The sequence below is a fragment of the Cornus florida genome, unplaced genomic scaffold (assembly GCF_030987335.1).
Source record: "Cornus florida cultivar Cherokee Brave unplaced genomic scaffold, ASM3098733v1 CherokeeBrave_3.0.0_Hap2_Chr05, whole genome shotgun sequence".
NCBI classification, from domain to species: Eukaryota; Viridiplantae; Streptophyta; class Magnoliopsida; order Cornales; family Cornaceae; genus Cornus; species Cornus florida.
This window is the reverse complement of record NW_026775575.1, coordinates 88,576,554-88,597,266: the sequence shown is the minus strand read 5'-3', so window position 1 is coordinate 88,597,266 and position 20,713 is coordinate 88,576,554. Positions and strand designations below refer to the sequence as shown.

Genomic DNA, 20,713 nt, shown 5'->3' with positions numbered 1-20,713 from the left:
GCAGTTTATTTCTAGTCATTTGCGATATAAATTAAAACCAAATAAACAAATATCAAAGACAACTAAGGTCCAACAACACAGTAGATTGTAGACAAATAGCCAAAATTATGTATGAAATGACATAATTTTAATTTGCACAAAGAGAGGGGGAATGAAAGAACCGGTTGAGAGAGGAGGAGTTTGTGACATTGTCAGAGAACCGCTTATCTTTTTGTGCCCCTAAAACGACATCACTTTTGAAGTTTTATTCATTTAGCTGATATGGTGTGATATAAGCCTTAAATCTGTGTAGAATGCCACATGTCAGTATCTTAATGATTCAACTTTTGATAATGTAGAGAGATTTTAACTTAAAGGATCCTCGTCCTAAGTTCGTACCTTTACACAATCAAGTCCCAAATCCCAATCCCGAAATAGTAGGGTTCCATTAAGTAGCCTAAAAACAAACCACTATATACAAATGAATCTCAAGAATATATAAGTTAAACGACACTACCGCCTTCGAGCAGAATGATAGAAAACAATACATATTATGTACACAGCCTAAATAGTTGAGAAAGACTTTGTTGAGTTAATTTGAGCTTTTCAAACTACTTATGCACATTGGGTTCAGTTACAAATGAGAAGGGAAAAAGAAAAAGAAGCGTATAGGACCTGATGAATTAGAAAATTTTAATTTTTACAGCTAAGAGAAACAGAATGATAGAATAGTTACATGTAACAATAATGCTTTTACTGAAGAGGTTGGAGAAGAGGATGGAGTTGAGGAGGGAGCATCAATTAAGAAAGGTAAAACATGCAAAGAAGAATAGGCAGGCAGGCAGGCAATCTGAATGTACTTCACATTATTTGCATTAATTGTCATATAGTTTCAATTTTATCCCTAGAAAATGAGATTGACCCTGCTACGTATAAACTTGAAAACTTGACTTTGCATCACAGTACCTTTCATCTAGCATGCCATTGGTCAAATCTATAGTTTTTGGCTCTTTTAACATCTACATCTGTAAAAATGGATAGGGTTGAGCATCGTTTTTTCGGTTTCTTTAATATCGTAAATATTATATAATCTTGGTATCTTTCATTTTTTTTTTTTCCTTTCTTTTTTGATGTGGGTTGCTCTTTTCACTTATTGATTGTGTTCATTATTGATATCAAATGACAAAATCAAATACCGATTTTTTCCAGGCCCTGCTCAAATGCGACTCAATGTGAAGCCCCATTTACAAAAAACATGCAATCAATGATGTAGAATCATGTGATACAGATGAGCAGCATAACCGATCATTCTCCACAGACGTGTGCTAAGTTCATAAACATCAACCTCGGGCGGAAGTTCATAATCAAACAAGTTGTGAAGATAAACAATTCTCACAACTTCATAGCATTAGCCCCAGAATCGAACCCAACCTAAGCAAGACCAAACATGTATAGACCATGTGATTTGTATGTAATATGGGGCATCGGAAGTCTCACGGACTTTTGAATTCCTGGGTTCCATAGAGGATAATGTTTGTATATTATCCAAACCATTAGACAAAAATAAATCATCCGTCGGACAAGCAAATTAACCCATTACATGAAACCACTATTATGAGGTAAATCTACATTCAAAATAAATTTACATTCTCGATCCACTATACTTTCCGTGAACAACACAGAAGCCAAATAATATCTGATATAAAACTCCATCAGAGGCAAAGGCAACAACGCGCACTTATTTGTGTTTTTAGTGGCAACAACAGTTTATTTCAAGTCATTTGCAGTTAAAATTAAGATCCAAGAAACAAAAATCAAAGACAACTATAACTGAAGGTCCAACAAACAGTAGATTGGGGACAAATAGCCAACTTTATTTAAGAAATGACATCAGGTACCAATACAACAGCAGCGATAACTAAAATATAAGAAAATCAATATAGTGAAAGAAGCAACAAGTGGTAAAATCAGATTTCCCAGGAGATTATCGAAGAGAGAGGTCGGGGTATCAACCCGAAACCAGGGATATTCGAGCTATTTCAGTCTAATTCCTGTGCTTACCAAGCGTCGCAAGGCAGGCAATTAGTCAAAAGAGATTTCAGATATGTGTGCCAAAGAATTGGTACAGTAATCTAGAAAGGAAAAAAAAAAAAATTGGGTACAGCACAGGTCCTTTCCAATGACAAAGCAATTAAATAAAAATAAAAAATAAAAAATAAAAAATAAAAATAAAAAAAATAAAAAAAATAAAAAAATAAAAAACTACAGCTTCCATCTCACATTTGGCAATTCTGCTCATCCTGATCGACAACTCTACAACTACTCTTCTCACATCCCCCAAGAGTGGATGCACTATCATCTTCTTAGAGAGTATCTCGACAGAAAAATGGGTTGAAGTAATTAGTTAAAGCATTCTCCAGAAGTCTATACAAAAATATTCAAATTAAGTTTAGACATTGTTAAGAAATGAAGATCATACAACACAATTGTAAGGATTCAACATAATGCAAGAAGAAATCAGAGGTCTATTCATGTCAGTTAAAATTCAATAAACTTGCAAGACAAAGATGCCGAATCGTATATCCCTTAGAAAAGTTTTGCTTGGACTCAAGTCATTCACCAAAATGAAATTCTAATAACAAGTATACACCAAGTAAGCCCTAAAAATCTGAAAAGAATACAAAAAGGGAAATGTAATTACATCCCTACCTATGAAGGGAATAAGATCATCAACTACAAAAATAGCTGCTGCTACTCTTTCATCCTTCATCCATCTTCTCATTCCTGCTACTAGCATATTCCCATTCCAACAACTCTGCAAACTGAAAATGAATTGTACCAAAATTAATCTAATTTTATACCACTGGATAAACTGACATGAACATTGCACAACCTGTCTTTACAGATATAAATGTTATAAGAACCAACATTAGATTGACTTATCAAAAAAAAAAAGAACCAAACATTAGATTGATTCTATAAGCTAACAATGGCCATAAATTGGTAAGATGTAAGGTAGTTTTGCAATTCATATATAGGCAAGTCAATATCACAAGGATAAAAAGAGGAATTATGATTATAACAGGAAGTAAAATCCTTGCCTGTCTTCCTATTTTTCTTTGCTTCCTTCAGCATTCTTAACAAATGTTTCCTCCTCAATCTCTCTTCTTCTCATCCCTTTTTAAATAAGAAATTCACCCTTCTGATAGATAATTGAGACAGTATGCTCGGTTCAATGAGACTTGATCTTTTCCATCAAGTAAAACAAGGCTCTCCACATAAGTATCCATGTGATATGAGTCTTCTTCAGACCAAAAGTTTCCAAGATGGATCTCTTGTTTGCTCTCAGAATTGAATGAAACCAACTCTCTGTTACTCTTTGCCACAACAACTTCACCAGTTCTCCTAAATCCCAAAACCTTGTTTATTTCTCCTCCTACATCAACAGTAAATAGTTTCGTCCAAGACTCCACTACACCATACTCTTTCATCACCCATATGCAACATCTATTACTTCTACCTGACAAGGCACCATCATAATGAAATAGGGACAGAGATTCCCCAAAAAGTGAAATTGACAAGTTCAACCAGGGCCATCAGCAACACTAGCTGGAAGATTCATCTCACGGAAAACCTCAGAACCCATATCAAACAAAACAATCAAATATTGAATTTGTTCCTTGACCTCCTCAAATGCTACCCAATGGGAAGCCCCTTCACAAAAACATGCGAAGAATGACAGGAAATGTTGCAATTCAGAGGAACAACAGCACTACTGACTCTCCACAAACCAGTGCTAAGCTCACAAACCTCAACCTCAGGTGAAACACTGTAACCATACATGTCAACAAAATACACAATTCTCACAACCTTGAAGTCATTAGTTAAAGAATTGAATCCAACCCCAAGAACAAATAAATGATCTGAGAATTCACTAGGGGGCATCGGAAGATTCAAGGACTTTCTAATTGCTGGGTTCCAGAGAACAACAAGGCGTGTTAATCCATAGAATTCGTCCGAAAAACAAATCAACCCATTACATGAACCCACTATCCTGTAATAATGGATTGACAAGATTTTGTGACTATAATCGAGTGTCATATATTCATCAAATTTTTCCTTATCACAACGTATTGAGAATCGCTCTTTCTTGTCATGATCAGAGTGGTACCTGAGGAGTAGTAATTGAGTCTTGTTGTCATCTGCAACAGTTCGATCAATGTGTGCTGTGATGAAATTAGGGTTCTTGATGAGAGCGTTCCATGATTTTCAAACGCATCTGATTTGCACGATAGTCTTGATTGGTAATCTTGTGCAGATATCACTAAGAAGTTCTTGAGGTAGCTTGTCAAAGAAGTACATCATCACTGTTTGATCGTCAAAACCCTAAAATTTGATAACCAAAAATCCCGCTCAATGTAGTTTGGGTTTTGCAACTTTGTGTTCGGATCTTCACAGTGCGAAGAATATTTTAGGTCCTCTCATTTGTATTCTTTCATCTCCAGACTCCAATATCCGGAAACTATTAGGGCCAGTTTGGTTGGGAAGAAATGGAAAGAAAAGAAATGAAATGGAGGGATATGGAGTTTTGTGTTTGATATAAACTTTTGGAAGGAAAAGAGAGGAAATGGAAGGATTTGGAGGGATATGTTGAAAAGCTTGAATAGTAGTTTGTTATCCCTCCAAAAATGGGAGGAAATGGAAGGAAAGGAAGTGAAATTGTAGCATTTTTAATGAAATTTTTATAATGTCAAATTTGCCAAAAGACAAGAACCATGAAAAAGGTTAGAGTAGTAAATTCATTAAAATAGTTTCTTTTCCTAAGCATGATTACTATCATTTCCTTAATTAGTCAACCAAACACCTCTCATTTCCTTTCTTTTATTTTCTCTCGTATTTCCACTGTACCAAACATAGCCTTAGGTAGTTCGGCGCCTGATCCCACCAATTAGGGCAGGTCATGTCTTGTCAATTTTATTAATTTTTGTTGACATGGCTTATGTTGATTGGTTGGGATCATGCAAGTCCCAAGAAGTTATTGGCTATCAGGGTAATTCATTTATTAAATATCCCGGCCTAATGAGATTTTCTTATTGGTTGTAGTATGTAGTAACTATTATTCGGAGGGATACGGATCCTCTCCTTGGGACATCTCTCTCCTGCTCTCTCCAAAACTAATCTGGAGGCTAATATTAAGACACGTCATTCGTTAAGACACATCATTTGCCACATATCCCTCTCCCTCTTTTTCTCTCTCCTCAATATCTCTCTCTCTAAATCTTATATACAAGACCAAATTATTCTCTTCCCTTTTCAGTAACTTTCATGTAATTAACCTACCCACAACCTACTATTTCTCTCAAATCGTGAATCTTCTTTGGATATTGCTCCTGATTTTGTATCATCTTCAAAACCAACAATTGAGGTTTAGGTTTTGCTCAGTTCACCAGGGAATAATCATAAATATATGTTGAGTTAAAAAAAAAAAAAATCAGAACAAATTAATAAACCAAGAAATCAATTAAGGAATCCATTGGGTCTCTCTGAAAATTAATTAAGGTTTTAGATTTGGCAACATTTATTATTTATTTTATTTTTTTTGTTTCCAGAATTAATCATTTTTTTTCTTTTATTTATATATGTGTGCATATATTACGTTTAGCACAAGTTGAAGAAGCCGGTGGATTCCGGCAAGCAAAATTTGGGTATGAAAGTTACTGAAGAGGAAAGAGAAAATTTTGGTAAGAGAGAGAGGTTGAGAGGAGAGGGAAAGGGAGATGTGACAAACGATGTGTCTTAATGAATAACGTGTCCTAATATTAGCCTTCACATTAGTTTTGGAGAGAGCAGGAAAGAGATGTCCCAAGGAGAGGATCCTTATCCTGAGAAAAGTTAACTTATTTATTACATATATAATAATGAATATATTTGCATATGGATTTAAATAAATAAAAAAATATAAAATATATATGTCATGACCTGATATAATTTTATATAAACCTAATATACAGAGGCTCTCAAGAAGCACCCGCTTTCAAAATTTTTAGACTTAGACGCTTTCTCGCTCTCGCTTTCGCTCCTGCTCTGTGTGACTTAGGGCCTAACAATTCTGCCTACCTATTCAATCATAAGGGGATAAACCGATCACACAAGCAAAAAATGTCTCATTTGGTGAGAAAAAAAACAAAGAAAACAGGACATATGCAATTATTTGCCATAATTCTTTCCATTTTCCTTCTGTCTGTAAAAAACTTCACTACCTCTTGCTTCTCAACCCTGTTATATGCTTTGACTGAGAACTGATAACACATTTTAATTCTATAATGATAAAGTAACATGATGGCTCATATAGTGAGCCCAAGCACATAGATTTATCATAATTACAAAGGAACTGAGGCTGCTCTGGTACTTTTAAAGAGAGTGTAACAACATATTTCAAACAATAGCTATATCCAACTTACAAGAACTTGTCCTAAGGGGTCTAATTTTTAAACAAATGTTACATGATCGAGATCTACTTGCAGGTCTCGCACTTAAGATACCGAGGCTCAAATCCATTGCAAGGAGAAAAGACATTGTCAAAAAAGAGGGTTTTGGTAGAATTGATGTCATTACATGAACACAGCAAATTCGTATGTAAGAACTGGATGTCAAAATTTTAAGAAGCACCGAAAATTTTAAGACCTGAATGTTAACATAGGCCTAAAGCTCTCAAAGGAAATTTTTCTAATTCACAAACTAGAAGCATCCTCTTTGTTTCTCTTTTCTAATCCTTGCATCTAACCACTCTGTCAATAGAAAAGAGACTGTCAACATTAGGACCTGACCGGGGAGCCATTAAATGTAAGATCAGTGAGTTCTTCACATACTTAAGTTTAGACATTGTTGAGAAATGGAAATCATACAAAACAGTCATAAGGATTCAACATACTGCAGGAAGAAATCAAACAGCTATTCATGGCAGTTAAAATCAATAAACTTGCAAGACAAAGATGTTGAATGGTAAATCGCTTGGAAAGACTTTGATTGGAGTCGATTCATTCATTAGAATCAAATGACAATAACCAGTATTCACTCAGCACGCCCTTAAGAATCAGAAAATAATAAATAAATAAATAACATGGTTTTTTAAGCACGCCCTAAAGAATCAGAAAATAATAAATAAATAAATAAAAACTTGGTTTTTTTTAGAAGAATACAAGATGCAGCAGAAATGCAATTACACCCTACCTATGATAGGGAATAAGATCAATCAACTACAAAATAGCTGTGCTACTCTTTCTTTCTTTATCAATCTTCTCATACTTGCTCCTAGGCCCTAGCATATTTCCATTCCCACCACTCTACAAACTGCAGATATAGATGTTATAAGAACCAAACATTAAATTGATTCTATATGCTAACAATGGCAATAAATTGGCATGATGTAAGGTAGTTTTGTAATTCATATATAGCAAAGTCAATATCATGTAAATATCATACAATGATAAAAATAGAAATTATGATACTAAGTATAAATAATGGGAATTAAAAAACTTGCCTGCCTTCCTATTTTTCTTTGCTTCCTTCAGTATTCTCAACAAATGTTTCCTCCTCAATATTTCTTCTTCCTGTCCCTCTTTACATAAGGAAGTCTCCGGTTTTTTTTAGGTTTATTCAGACACTATGCTTGGTTCAATGAGACTTGATCTTTTCCATCAAGCAAAACAAGGCTCTCCATATAAGTATCCAAATGAAATGAGTGTGGAGACCAACGAATTCGAAGATTTACTTCTTGTTTGCTCTCAGGATCATATGAAACCACCCATTGGTCCTTTGCCACAAGAACTTCACCGGTTTTTCTAAATCCCAAAACCTCGTCTATTTCTCCTCCCAAATCAACAGTAAATAATTTCGTCCAAGACTCCATTACACCATACTCTTTCATCACCCATATGCAACATCTCTTACTTTCACCCGACGAAGCACCATCATAATGGAATAGAGACAGAAGTTCCCCAAAAAGTGAAATTGACATGTTCAAGTCAGGGCCATTAGCAACACTAGCTGGAGGCATCATTTCGCGGAAAACCTCAGAACCCATATCAAACGAGATAATCAAATGGCGATTTTGTTCCCTCCCCTTCTCAAATGCTACCCAATGACAAGCCCCTTTAACAAAAACATGCGAAGAACAACCGGAAATCTCGTTGCCATTCAGAGGAACAACAGCACTACTGACTCTCCACAAACCAGTGCTAAGCTCATAAACCTCAACCTGAGGTGGAACTGTGAAAGTATACACAATTCTCACAACCTTGAAGTCATTAGTCCAAGAATTGAATCCAAACCCAAGAACAAATACTTGAGTCGAGAATCCACTAGGGGGTAACGGAAGAATGAAGGACTTTCTAATTGCAGGGTTCCAAAGAATATGAACGCCTGAATAAGAAGAGAAATCGTCATACAAACAAATCAACCCATTACATGAACCCACTATTATGTGATCATCATGGAGTGGCCAAATTTTATAACTATTATCGAGTCTCATACATTCATCAAATGTTTCATCATCACAACGTATTAAGAAGCCCTCTTTGAAGTCGTGATCAGAGTGGTACATGAGGAGTAGTGATCGAGTCTTGTCGTCTGCAACAGTTTGATTGATGTGTGCCGTGAAATTAGGGTTCTTGATTAGAGCGTGAAATGATTTGCAAACGCATGTGGTTCGCACGATAATCTTGATCGGTAGTCTTGTGCAGATATCCGTCAAGAGTTCTTGTGGTAGCTTGTCGAAGAAGGACATCTTTACAATCTGATCTGATTGTCAAAACCCTAAAATTTGATAACCAAAATCCCCTTCAATGTGGTTTGGGTTTTGCAACTTTGACTTGGTGACATTTTATAGCGCTCTAAGACTCTGCATCATTTTTATTATAATTTATAACTATTATTTTATTATTATTATTATTCATTTTTATTATAACTATTATTATTATAATTTTTCTTTTTTTTTCTTTTTACCTTACCTAGAAATTCAAACATTTACATTGATCTTATGGAGTGTTTAACCATCTAGTCTTTATGATTATCTTGTATTCATTCATTAAAAAGTATCGTTAAAAATTCTTATATGCCCCTAAAAAAAAATTAATGTATATACCTATATATATATATATATATTTGGTCAGTAAATATTCCCTCATAAATACAAATGGAATTGGAATCTCTCACCTCTCCTTTAACCTTGCTTCTCAGCTCTTTTATAGGCATTGTTTGAGTGTAGTAGACACTATATTTTATAACAATGGCATCAAATAAATTTGATTGCATAATAATAATAGCCGATTTTTATTTTTTATTTTTAAAAATCAAAGGCTCTTGGCTTCATATCAAATTTGTGAGAGTCAATATGGGCTTGGGGTCAATATGGGCTTGGGGCTAGTGTTGGCGTTGGAATGGTATTGCTGGTCACTTGCTTTGTTTTTCTTCCTCACTCTTTTCCACTACAACTTCACCTATTTTTCTAATTCCCAAAACCTTTGTTTATTCTTCAAACATCAACGGTAAACAATTTGGTCCACCATCCTACTGCACCATATTATTTCATCACCCATATGCAACATTGCTTACTCGTAATCCAAAAGCATCATCAAATATTTAACATAAATGTATTACACAATTGCTACATCGCTATTACACTGGTGTCATATTTTATAATGTATCTGTGATGCAGATGAGTTGCACCAATGTACATAAATCTATTAACAATGAAAAATTATTAGATAGTCTTGACACTTGTAGACTAATTCAATCACGATTCTTACTGAGAAAGTGGCTTACAATAGTATATTAATATACTCATATTATAAAGAAATTTCAGTATTAATTTTTATTAGATTAATCCACCAAATTTCAAATGGTCTATGACAGTCTAATGATTTTCTTCTGAACAAGATGGATTCACATTCTACTAAGATCACCTAATTAAAGAGGGAAAAATGATAATACATCAGAAAATCAAATACATCCGAAATATTGATTTATCACATCTCTTCAAGCTCAACACCACCTTCGTGCAAAAAAACATTAAAATAATGAAATTAAGGAAGTTGAACGTATGCTTGGTTCACTTTCTGTTTTTTAAGGATAAAAATTTAAAAACAATACAAATTTTGGTTAACATTTTTTTCTTTTTTTTTTAAAGTTGAATTGAAAAAATAAAAAGACATGCTTTGAGAACGTTCTATTTCAGTTCCCTAAAAATTATTTTCGGAGTTCTTAGAAATTATAGCTACATAATTTTATTTTATTTTATTTTTTTTTTTTTTTTTTTTTTTTTTTTTTTTTTTTTGATAAGTAAAATTATTGCTACATAACTGAACAACATGGTCTGTTAAGTTTACTTCCAATTTGCTATGACAATCGACAACCATCATAAACTCATGCGATGTATTTAAGTCAATCCGATCATTAGATTTAGTAGCATCCTATCTTTAGTTAAGATAAGAAGTAATAATTTAGACTTATAAACAGAATTTTCATATCCCTATCTGCATTACTCAACCACCGGTCAGACTTTTCTTTTTATTTTTCTCCCCGATAAATTAGGAAAACTCAAACACGGGCACATCTACTCAGGGAGTTAAGTGCTTAGACTACTGAGTAATGCCCCGACTTTTCTTATCTTAGTATATCTGATTGACACACTGCCACTTAACCTTTAAATCGAGCTTCAAGACAACATCAACGTGGATTTTTACAATACTAAATCAGTGAGTATACTTTTCCTGAACAAAACAGAAGCCAATAATATGTTAAATCAAACTCCATCAGATGCAAAGCCAAACAATACGTTCTTATTCATGTTGTGAATGGCAACAACAGTTTATTTCTAGTCATTTGCGAAACAAATTAAAATCCAAGAATCAAAAATTAAATACAACAATAATTGAAGGTCCAACAAGCAGGAAAAAAAAAAAATAATAATGCCAATAAGCATACACTAAGAACACCCTAAAAAATATGAAAAGGATACGAAAAGAGGAAAAAATATGGTCTTTTAAAAGACTGCAAGATGCAGCAGAAATGTAATTCCTTCCCTACCCCTGATAGGGAATAAGATGGTTAACTACAAAAATAGCTGCTTTGACTCTTTCATCCATCTTCTCATACTTTCTCCTAGCATATTCCCATTTCAAAAACTCTAAGAACTGAATAGTAGTATAGTACCAAAATTAATCAAATTTTATATCACTAGATAAACAGAAATGAACAATGTGCAACCCTATCTGTCTTTACCAGTAAGAACCAAGCATTATATTGACTCTGTATGCTAACAATGGCAATAAATTGGCAATATGTAACGTTGTTTTGCAATTCATTTATAGCCTAGTCAAAATCATGGAAATATTATGCATGATTGCAAATAGGGATTATATAATAATAAGTATAAATAATGGAAAGTAAAAACCTTGCTTGCCTGCCTATTTTTCTTTGGTTCCTTCAGCATTCTTAACAGATGTTTCCTCCTCGACCTTTTTTCTTTCGAATTCACCCTTTTCAGAAAGATTATAGAACCAGTATTCTCGGTTCAATAAGCCTTGATCTTCTCGATCAAGTAAAACAAGGCTCTCCATATTAGAATCCAAATGAAGGGAGTATTTAGTCCAACGGATTCCAAGACTGACTTCTTGGTCGCACTCAGGATCATATGAAACCAGCCCTCCGTTACTCTTTGCCAAAACAACTTCACCAGTTTTTCTAAATCCCAAAACCTAGTCTATCTTTCTTCCTAAATCAACAGTAAATAATTTCGTCCAAGACTCCACTGAACCATACTCTTTCATCACCCATATGGGACATATATTATAGTAACTTCCATCTGACAAAACACCATCATCATAATGGAATAGAGACAGAGATTCCCCAAAAAATGAAATTGACAGATTCAACCCGCGGCCATTAGAAACACTAGCTGGAAGCATCATCTCGCCGAAAACCTCAGAATCCATATCAAACGACAAAATCAAATAGCGATTTTGTTCCTTCTCATGCTCAATTGCTACCCAATGCGAAGCCCCTTTCACAAAAACATGTGAACAATGGCGGGGATTAATAATCTCATACGGAGGAACAACAGCCCTACTACTTCTCCACAAATCAGTGCTAATCTCATAAACCTCAACCTCAGGATTAACTCTGTAAACATTCATGTCCGAATCCCAAAAATACACAATTCTCACGACCTTGAAGTCATTAGTACAAGAATTGAATCCAAACCCAATAACAAACTTATGAAGACGACCCGACAATGAACTAGGGGGCAACGGAACATGCAAGGTCTTTCTAATGGCTGGGTTCCAAATAATAACAACGCTACTATTAATAAAAAAAAATCGTCCGACAAACAAATCAGACCATTAATTGAACCTACAATCCTGTAATAACGGGGTGAACAGATACCAAAACAACTATCAAAACGTTATCGTAACGCATCGAGAAGTGCTCTTCCTCATCATGCTGAGAATGGTACCTGAGCAGTCGCAATTGAGTCTTCTTGTCCGCAATAGTTCGATTGATGTGTTCTGTGATGAATTTAGGGTTCTTGATTACTGCGTTCCATGATTTGCGAACGCATCTGATGAGCACGATGGTCTTGATCGGTAATTTTGTGCAGATATATTTGAAGAGTTCTTGAGGTAGCACGTCGAAGAAGGACATCGTTACCGTCTCATCTGATCGTCAAAACCCTCAAATTTGAGAACCAAAAATCCGCTTAATGTGTAGTCTAATCGTTTGCAACTTTAGAGTTGGTGGCGTTTTAATAGTGCTCTCACATCCGGATCTTCACGGTGAGAACACCGGTTCGGATTTGTTTGTTGGGCTGTTTGGCGACTGTGTTGTTGGGCTGTTTGTCAACTGTGTTGTTGGGCTGTTTGTCAACTGTGTTGTTTCCCCCAAAAGAGAACTAAGTGTTTTATTTAAATTATTTTAAATAGTGATCCGAAACATATTCGGTAAAATTCATTTCATGAAAATATATTTGATAAAAAGATTTTATACGTTTGAAAAACATAATAGGTAGTTTAAAAATATCATTTAAGAGAATATTGTTTATCACTATTACAATATCGTTATGATGCGAAAACATATCAAAACATCAAATTGATGCTTCAATTTTTGACAACTATTCACGAAACATTTTGGTATTGTGCAAAACAAAATAATTTTTACCAAATATATTTTTTCCACGGTTCATTACTACAATACCCAACAAAAATAAAAACACTAAAAACAAAATGCGTACAAGACAAATCTTAAATGTCGCACACAATTTTGATGAAGTTATTAAATATTATTCAATATTAAAAATCATTTAATCAAACTTCAAATCAAATAGTAAATTTGTAAGTAATTTTAAAAAAGATTTGAGGCAACAATCTGGAGAGGTTTCTTTAAAAAAAAAAAAAATTCTATTTCAACATGACTCAACAATTTCATACAGCTGAACATAGTCTAACTCTATATGCAAATACTCTGGAACCTTATTCAACTCTCTAGAGTCTATTAAATCTAAAATCATTTTTGACCTCTCCAAACAACATGCGATAAAGATTTCAAAAAAAGTTCAATACCCCAATTGAGAGAATATATTGGGAGAGTCAGCAAACCATGTCATCGATGGCTTGTCATCGATATGTCCAACTAATAAAAATTCTATCATATAATAAAATTAATCCTAGTATTTAAAATATAAAAAATAAAAACTGCTAAAAATTACTCCATCAAAATGATTTGTTAGATTTTCATTGATTAAACATACCTTAACGGCAGATGTCTCGATAGCCAGTGATTAGTGCCTTCGGTAAATTTTTTTGCATCTACTAATCTAAGTTATCTAACCCAGTGTTATAACTTCTCCATCCATAAAAATGAGAGAAAGGGTTTGAACCCAATATGAACAAAAAGTGTGCTTGAATGGAGTGAGTGCGGTTCTTGGAATTTGTCATAATACTTATGAGTAAACACAACTATGATGAATAATGAGGGACGAGGCCTTGCCTTTAAAAAATATCTCTAATTTTACTCTCTTTTTTTTAATAGCTAATTTTGCTCTTCAAATTTCTTTGATTCCTTCTTCAAATCTTTTTTTTTTTTCTCCCTCCAAAGTTCTCTCATTTTTCTTTTCTTATATTTCTACTTCTTCTTCTTCTTCTTTATTTTATTTTTAAAAATAAAAAAATTGGCAGGAAACTCAATATTGGTTCATAGTCAATAACATCTTCACCATCTAGAGTAATGATGAGTCGAAGAACCCCATGCATTGATGGGTAACAATTTGCCTTTATGGGACTTAAACTCTCTTCTTTCACTTTGAAACGTAGATGAAATATCACTGGGTTATAACACTATTGATATTTTTTTTCCCCTCTTCTTAAGATTCTTCTTTTTGCACCATGTATAATGTATGTGTTATTACCTTCTTCTTTTTGTCTTCTTTTTATTTAAAGTTTCACTGTAATTTTATATACTTGATGTTTATATTTTGTATTTTTTAATTTTTCTTTACTATAATTTTTGCAAGTAATGATGTACCATTTAAATCTCATGCTATTTGAATCTTGATTAATGTACCTTAATTGTACTTCTATTCTCACTCTTTGTTAATTGTCATGTTATTTAAAAAATAAAAAATAAAATCTGAAATCAAACTCCACCGGATGCGAAGCCAAGAATATGCTCTTATTCATGCTGCGAGTGGCAACAGCAGTTTATTTCTAGTCATCTGCGGTACAAATTAAAATCCAAGAAAGAAATCAAATACAACTATAATTGAAGGTCCAACAAGCAGAGTAGATTGGAGACAAATAGCCAACTTTATGTAAGAAATGTCATCATCAGGTACCAAGAATATAGCAATGATAACTAAATCATAAGAAAATTAATACAGTATAGTACAAGGGGCAATAAAGTTGTTAAATCAGATTTTCAAATAGAATTAGTAACCATTATCAATGACACAGCACCTGGATAGATAAATAAATAAATAATAAACATTGAACTACAAAACATTGTTACTTGATTATTCTACCAATACATGCTAAGGATGTTATGTGAATCAATGCAAATACCTTAAACTGAGGAGAAATTTTGAGCATTGAAATCCAAACTGAGGGGAGGAAATAGCATGGAAGAGCAGCACGAGATGATTATATGTTATATTCATCAAAACACCGATAACGAAAATAATATAAATATTTTCAGATACCGCTATACAATTTCAACTCATCTTTGCTCAATCAATACAAAACACCCATGCTTTGTAGCCCATTTGATATTTGCCTATCCAAGAATCAACAAATTCGACCTAAAACGAAAATAATACACATAATAATTTGTAATCCATATGACATATTAAGCAAAACATCAGCTACTGATGGTCAGAGATTATGCTAAGTGCAAACATAAACAGAATTGATGCATTTTTTCCCAAAATAAAGCTAATTGACTCCAACAAAGTGCAAATTTTAACTCGACCGTCTTTTCCACACGAGGTATTGGATAAATATCAATAACAAGAATGCCACTAATGAGTTACTTGGCCTGTGCATCTGTGTGTGTGTGAGTGCGTGTTTGTGAATGAAACGAAAAGATGGAGACACAATGCAAAGGGCACATGGCGCAGGGTTGAGTTTTGAGGTTCACAAAACGCCTGGCCAATGACAGGCAACGTATTGAGAAGTGCTATTCCTCGTCATGCTGAGAATGGTACCAAAAACTTTAGAGCAGAATGACAAAAAAGAAATCATTTAACTTATGCAAACATTGGGTTAATTTGAGCTAATTACATAGCCTGAATAATTGGGAAAGACTTTGGTGAGTCAATTTGAGCTTTTCAAACTACTTTCGCAAACATTGATTCAGATAAAAGAGCAACGCCGGTGAAATATATGAAAAATACCAAGAGCATCTAACATTTACAACATTGGAGAATCTGAAAATGAACACCGCACAACCCTATACATTTCTACAGATGTAGATGTTAAAAGAACAAAAGACTACCCCTTACATGCTTAACAATGGCAACAACTTTTGCTGGATGAAACATGCTGTGGTGCAAAGTTGAGTTTTTAAGTTTAAACATAGCAAGGTCAATCTCATCTCATGTATCCAAGGATAAAACAACAAAAATCAAGACAAGAAGTCCAAATATTGCGAAGTACCTTAACTCCATCCTCTTCTCCAAAATTTTCAGTAAGGGCATTACTGTTACATGCTCTTCCCATTAGTACTTCATTATTTCCTCAGAGTAAAACTAGGCTTTCCATGTAAGTATCCAAGTGAAGCGAGGATTTATAGCTACAGATTCCAATTTCAACCTCATCTTCACTCTTGGGATCATATGAAACCAGCTCTCCATCACTCTTTTCCACTAGAACTTCACCTGTTTTTCTAAATCCCAAAACCTTGTTTATTCCTCCTAGATCAACTGTGAACAATTTAGTCCACGAACCCTCTACACCATATTCTTTCATCACCCATATGCAACAACTCTTATCAGTACTCCAAATATTATCATCATAATGGAACAGAGAGAGAGATTCCCCAAAAAGTGCAATGGACAAATTCAGCTTACAGACATTAGCAACACTATCCGGAAGTATCATTTCGATGAAAACCTCACTACCCATATCAAATGACAAAATCAAATTCCTATTTTGTTCCACGCCCGGCTCAAATGCGACCCAATGTGAAGCCCCATTCACAAAAACATGTGACCAATGACCCATATTCGTGTAATATGGAGGAGCAGCAGAACCACTGCTTCTCCACACACCTGTGCTAAGCTCATAAACATCAACCTCGGGCCGAACTACAAAATCAAACGAATCGTGAAGATGAACAATTCTCACAACCTTGTAGTCATTAGTCCGAGAATCGAACCCAAACGCAAGAACAAACCCGTGTAGACCATGTGAGTCGTATGTAAAACGGGGCATCGGAAGTCTGACGGACTTTCGAACGGCTGGGTTCCACAGAATGATAACATTTGTAAACTCTTCTACACTCATGGCGAATAAATCATCGGACAAGCAAATTAAACCATTACATGAACCCACTATGCGGTAATAATAGTATTGGTACAGGTGGTAGCAATCAATAGGACAATCAAGTGTCAAGCACTCATCAAATGTTTCGTCATCGCAATGTACCGAGTAGTGCTCTTCTTCTCTGCCATACCCAGAATGATACCTGAGGAGTAGTAATGGAGTGGTGGTGTTTGCAATTGCTCGATTGATGTGTGTGGTGATGAAAATAGGGCTGTTGATTAGAGCGTACCATGTTTTGCAAACGCACCTGATTTGCAGGAGAGTCTTGATGGGTAGTCTTGTGAAGATGTCGACCAGGGTTTCTTGAGGTAGATAGTCCGACATGGTTGAACCTCTGATCGTAAAACCCTAAATTTTTATGCTTCTCTGCTCAAATGTAGTTTGGGGATTTGTGAAACTAAACGTTTCATTGGTGTAGTATAGGGTTAGCGGGTCCTCCCATTCGGATCATTTCATCTCTCGAAGAGTCATATTGCTAGAACAATGCTTGCCTTAAGACGCATCAGCAGAGATTGAAGGCCAAACATGCCATTTTTCTTGCCAAAATGAGGGTTTTTGGCAGATCTGTCAATATGGATTCCATGGTGGTTGTGTTGGGGACTGTAAGGGTGGCAACAATTGGGATTCGGTAGCGTGTTTAAGAGAGAGCCAAAGATGGTGAGGAGAGGACCGGCGGAGTAGACGACATGTTCTCTGCCGGCCCCGGAGACTTCGAAGCATAGAGAGAAGGGGCGTCAGATCTAACCATGCTTAGATTTAAAAAAAAAACTTTTAACTTTTATTTAACACGTGACCTTTTATTATTGGTCTAGGTCAACATTAGCGGGAATCATCTACTAATTTGGCCCAAGATAAGCTTTTTTCTGTTATTAATACGAATTTAGTTTGTAATTATAAAAAATAGTAAAATTATATTAAAAAAAAATATTTTGTTTAATTTTTTAAAAATTAGTTATAAAATTATAAAATAGTATTTTATGATTATCTGAGAACTAATTATAATTTCACGAATGGTTCAGAGTTACAGAACAAAATATATCCTGTAGATATTTTTCTTTCATTATGGAATAAATTTTTTTTAATGAATGCAATAATTTGAATAGGGAGACTAAATTATCCAGTTTTTTCAAAATTACTCCTACTTTCCAAAAAAATTAATAGACTGACATTTATCCATCTCTACTTGTCTCTCCCGCGTATGTCCTCTCCTCCTCTTTCACTCCCAAGACACCAATCTTCTCTCGGGGCAAACCCTACAATCTCACAATCAAACTGCTCTAGTGCTCCTTGTCCGAGCATTTAACTCCACAAAAATGTATAAAGCTTCTCCTTCTCCTCCTTCCAAACCATCAAAATTCACCAAGAAAATCCGAGAGCCGAACACTACAATTTCGACTCGTAAAACAGGTAATCTCGATTTTTAAGTTTGGTTTCAAAGAAATTGCAGGAAAAATAGTAAGCCCAATGAAAAACCCCTGAAATATCCACCTTAACGAGCCTAATTTAAAGTAGCTTGGTTTTGTTGGGGACCTGAATTATGTGTATATATATTTTCTGTTTAGTTTTCTTAGCAACCAAACAGAGGATTGGACCCAATTAGCTGGAAAAGTTGTTTTGTAATGTTATGGCCATGAATTCCCTACACCTACAGTTTGATTCCAAGTTACTTATTTGTTGTTTTAATTTGCTCAAACGGTGATTTTTAAGGTCCTATCAATCCTGCACACAGAAAGCAGAAGCTGAATTTGGAAGTTTCTCCTCACAGAGCTGATAATTTATTTATTTTATTTTATTTTTGGGGGTTTTCCTTGTTCATTGCCTTCTCGAAGTAATAGTTCCTTTTATCTGCTATATTGTTGGGTAGAGTGTGGGAGTATATTGTAGTTTTCTGATTTCTTGAATGCACTTTTTTTTTTTTGGCTGATACAGTGTCGGCAGTTAGGACCTTTAGGTTGATGCGCATAGAACTCGGTGGTGCTTTTGCTGTCTTGCTGACCTCTTGAATTGGAGCGGGAAGGGTTCGGGTGATAATGAAATGGCATATGTTGCAAGAACTCTTGGGCTTTGCACCCGTGCTTTGGATGATAGAGATCTCAGACTGGTTTTTCTCTTTACTTCCAATATCATATATTGTGCTTACACTTCTCCTTTCGGTGAAACTTGTATCTAGGATATGCTCCGTGGCTGCACCTTGCTTTATCATTGCATTTATCAGCAAAAGTAACATGGGATGAGATTATTAAAAATGATTTTTAAATCTTAAATATGGTAGGTGAAATGGCATGTAATAGAAAAGATAAAAGAGAGAATTCATGTGGTTGACCCCATTCAAAAAGGATTAAGGTAATGATAATGATGATGATCTAGTAGATAGAACAATTTTCATTTTTGGACAGGAGACTTGTTGGTATGGCATGCCTTTATTCCTAATTTGTTTGGGCACTAACCCTTTTCAAAAAAAAAATTTGTCATACAGGTGACAGACATTGTTGGAGGCACCATTCGTTGGAGAACATATCTTGATCAGTTGATTCTTTCATTATTCCTGATGAGAACACATATAGAAGCATAGAACCTCTTCTGTTACAGGTACATTTGCCTTGCAAGTAAAATAAATGGAATATTTTCATGGTTATATGGGGATGAATGTGAAAACTATTATTTTTTGAATTGCAAATTGTATGAGTAGATTGGCAGACATTTGACCATATGAGTTTACTGGCTATAGAACTATAACTTGTAATAGTGTTGTTTATGCTGCTCCTGTGATTAGTTATATTTGAATGGAGCTCTAAGGATAATTCTAATCAAGCTTAGAAACATTCTGACCGTCTAAAGATATATGGATTTGTATTCCAACTATGTCAGAAAATTGCCTGCTTCCATGTGTTAAAAACTTACTTCTTTATCCAATGACAGGCCTGCACAGTTGGTGAAAAAGTTTGGAAGTTGAATGTGCAGTGAACCTAAAGGTTCTATAGGTTGATTGTTGTTTAAGAGGATGAATTTTACACACTGGATGTTTCAGGCTTATTAAAATTGTAAAAAAATATCAGTTTTTTACCTTTGTTTCTAGATTCTTCGAATTGGTTTCTACGAGATTATCAAGCTACAAATGCCTCCATATGCCGTAGTGGATGAGGTAAATTTTTCTAGTTTGGTTTTATTCTCAGAATTTTTACTTAATGTTGTTCCTAAAAACAATCATAAAATTTGGAGCTTAAGTAGCAATCTTTGCTAAGATGGATAGTGTAAGTGGGATGTAAAATAACTCCTCAGTTTCAGGAAATTCACAGATTACAGGGTAGCCATGTATTGGTTTTAGAATCTGCCTTTCTGTCTCTTAACTAGGAATCTTCATCAATGACTGACTCAAATGATGGTTCTTAATGTTACACTTTCTTTTCTTTTTCTTTTTTGTTTTTTTTTTTTTTTTTTTAAAGTGAAAAATGAAAATGATGGTTACATATACCTGTTTGATTGTTTTATTTGGAACTCTCAGAAAGTATTCAGATGAACTTCATATTTTCTAAGTAGATCAAGTGCTGGGTGTTAATACCAAAAACTGGCTTCATCGTGTCCTTAGCATTGGTCCACTAACTTCTATTTCACCTGGGTTCCATACACCTTTTACATATTAT

General features: G+C 34.5%; 2 protein-coding genes and 2 pseudogenes across 4 annotated transcripts; 1 reads left to right on the top strand and 3 right to left on the bottom strand.

Moving 5' to 3' along the window:
* Window positions 1–1,079: 1,079 nt before the first annotated feature.
* LOC132307465 (F-box/kelch-repeat protein At3g06240-like) lies at window positions 1,080–17,806 on the bottom strand. 3 transcript variants are annotated; one of them, XM_059805242.1, is made up of 3 exons: window positions 12,494–17,806; window positions 7,210–7,329; window positions 1,080–2,801 (listed from the first exon to the last, which is right to left on the bottom strand). In XM_059805242.1, the coding sequence occupies exon 1, from the start codon at window positions 17,394–17,396 to the stop codon at window positions 16,266–16,268; it is 1,131 nt and encodes a 376-aa protein (XP_059661225.1). In that variant the 5' UTR covers window positions 17,397–17,806; the 3' UTR covers window positions 1,080–2,801; window positions 7,210–7,329; window positions 12,494–16,265. The 3 variants fall into 3 exon arrangements, with proteins under 3 accessions (XP_059661225.1, XP_059661227.1, XP_059661226.1); XM_059805244.1 differs by lacking the exon at window positions 12,494–17,806 and adding an exon at window positions 7,520–11,436; XM_059805243.1 differs by lacking the exon at window positions 7,210–7,329.
* Window positions 2,810–7,203, bottom strand: LOC132307466 (F-box/kelch-repeat protein At3g06240-like; annotated as a pseudogene).
* Window positions 11,591–12,499, bottom strand: LOC132307467 (F-box/kelch-repeat protein At3g23880-like). Its single transcript, XM_059805246.1, has one exon. The coding sequence runs from the start codon at window positions 12,171–12,173 to the stop codon at window positions 11,736–11,738; it is 438 nt and encodes a 145-aa protein (XP_059661229.1). The 5' UTR covers window positions 12,174–12,499; the 3' UTR covers window positions 11,591–11,735.
* Window positions 17,807–18,385: 579 nt separating the features above from the next.
* LOC132309652 (uncharacterized) lies at window positions 18,386–20,509 on the top strand (annotated as a pseudogene).
* Window positions 20,510–20,713: the final 204 nt, after the last annotated feature.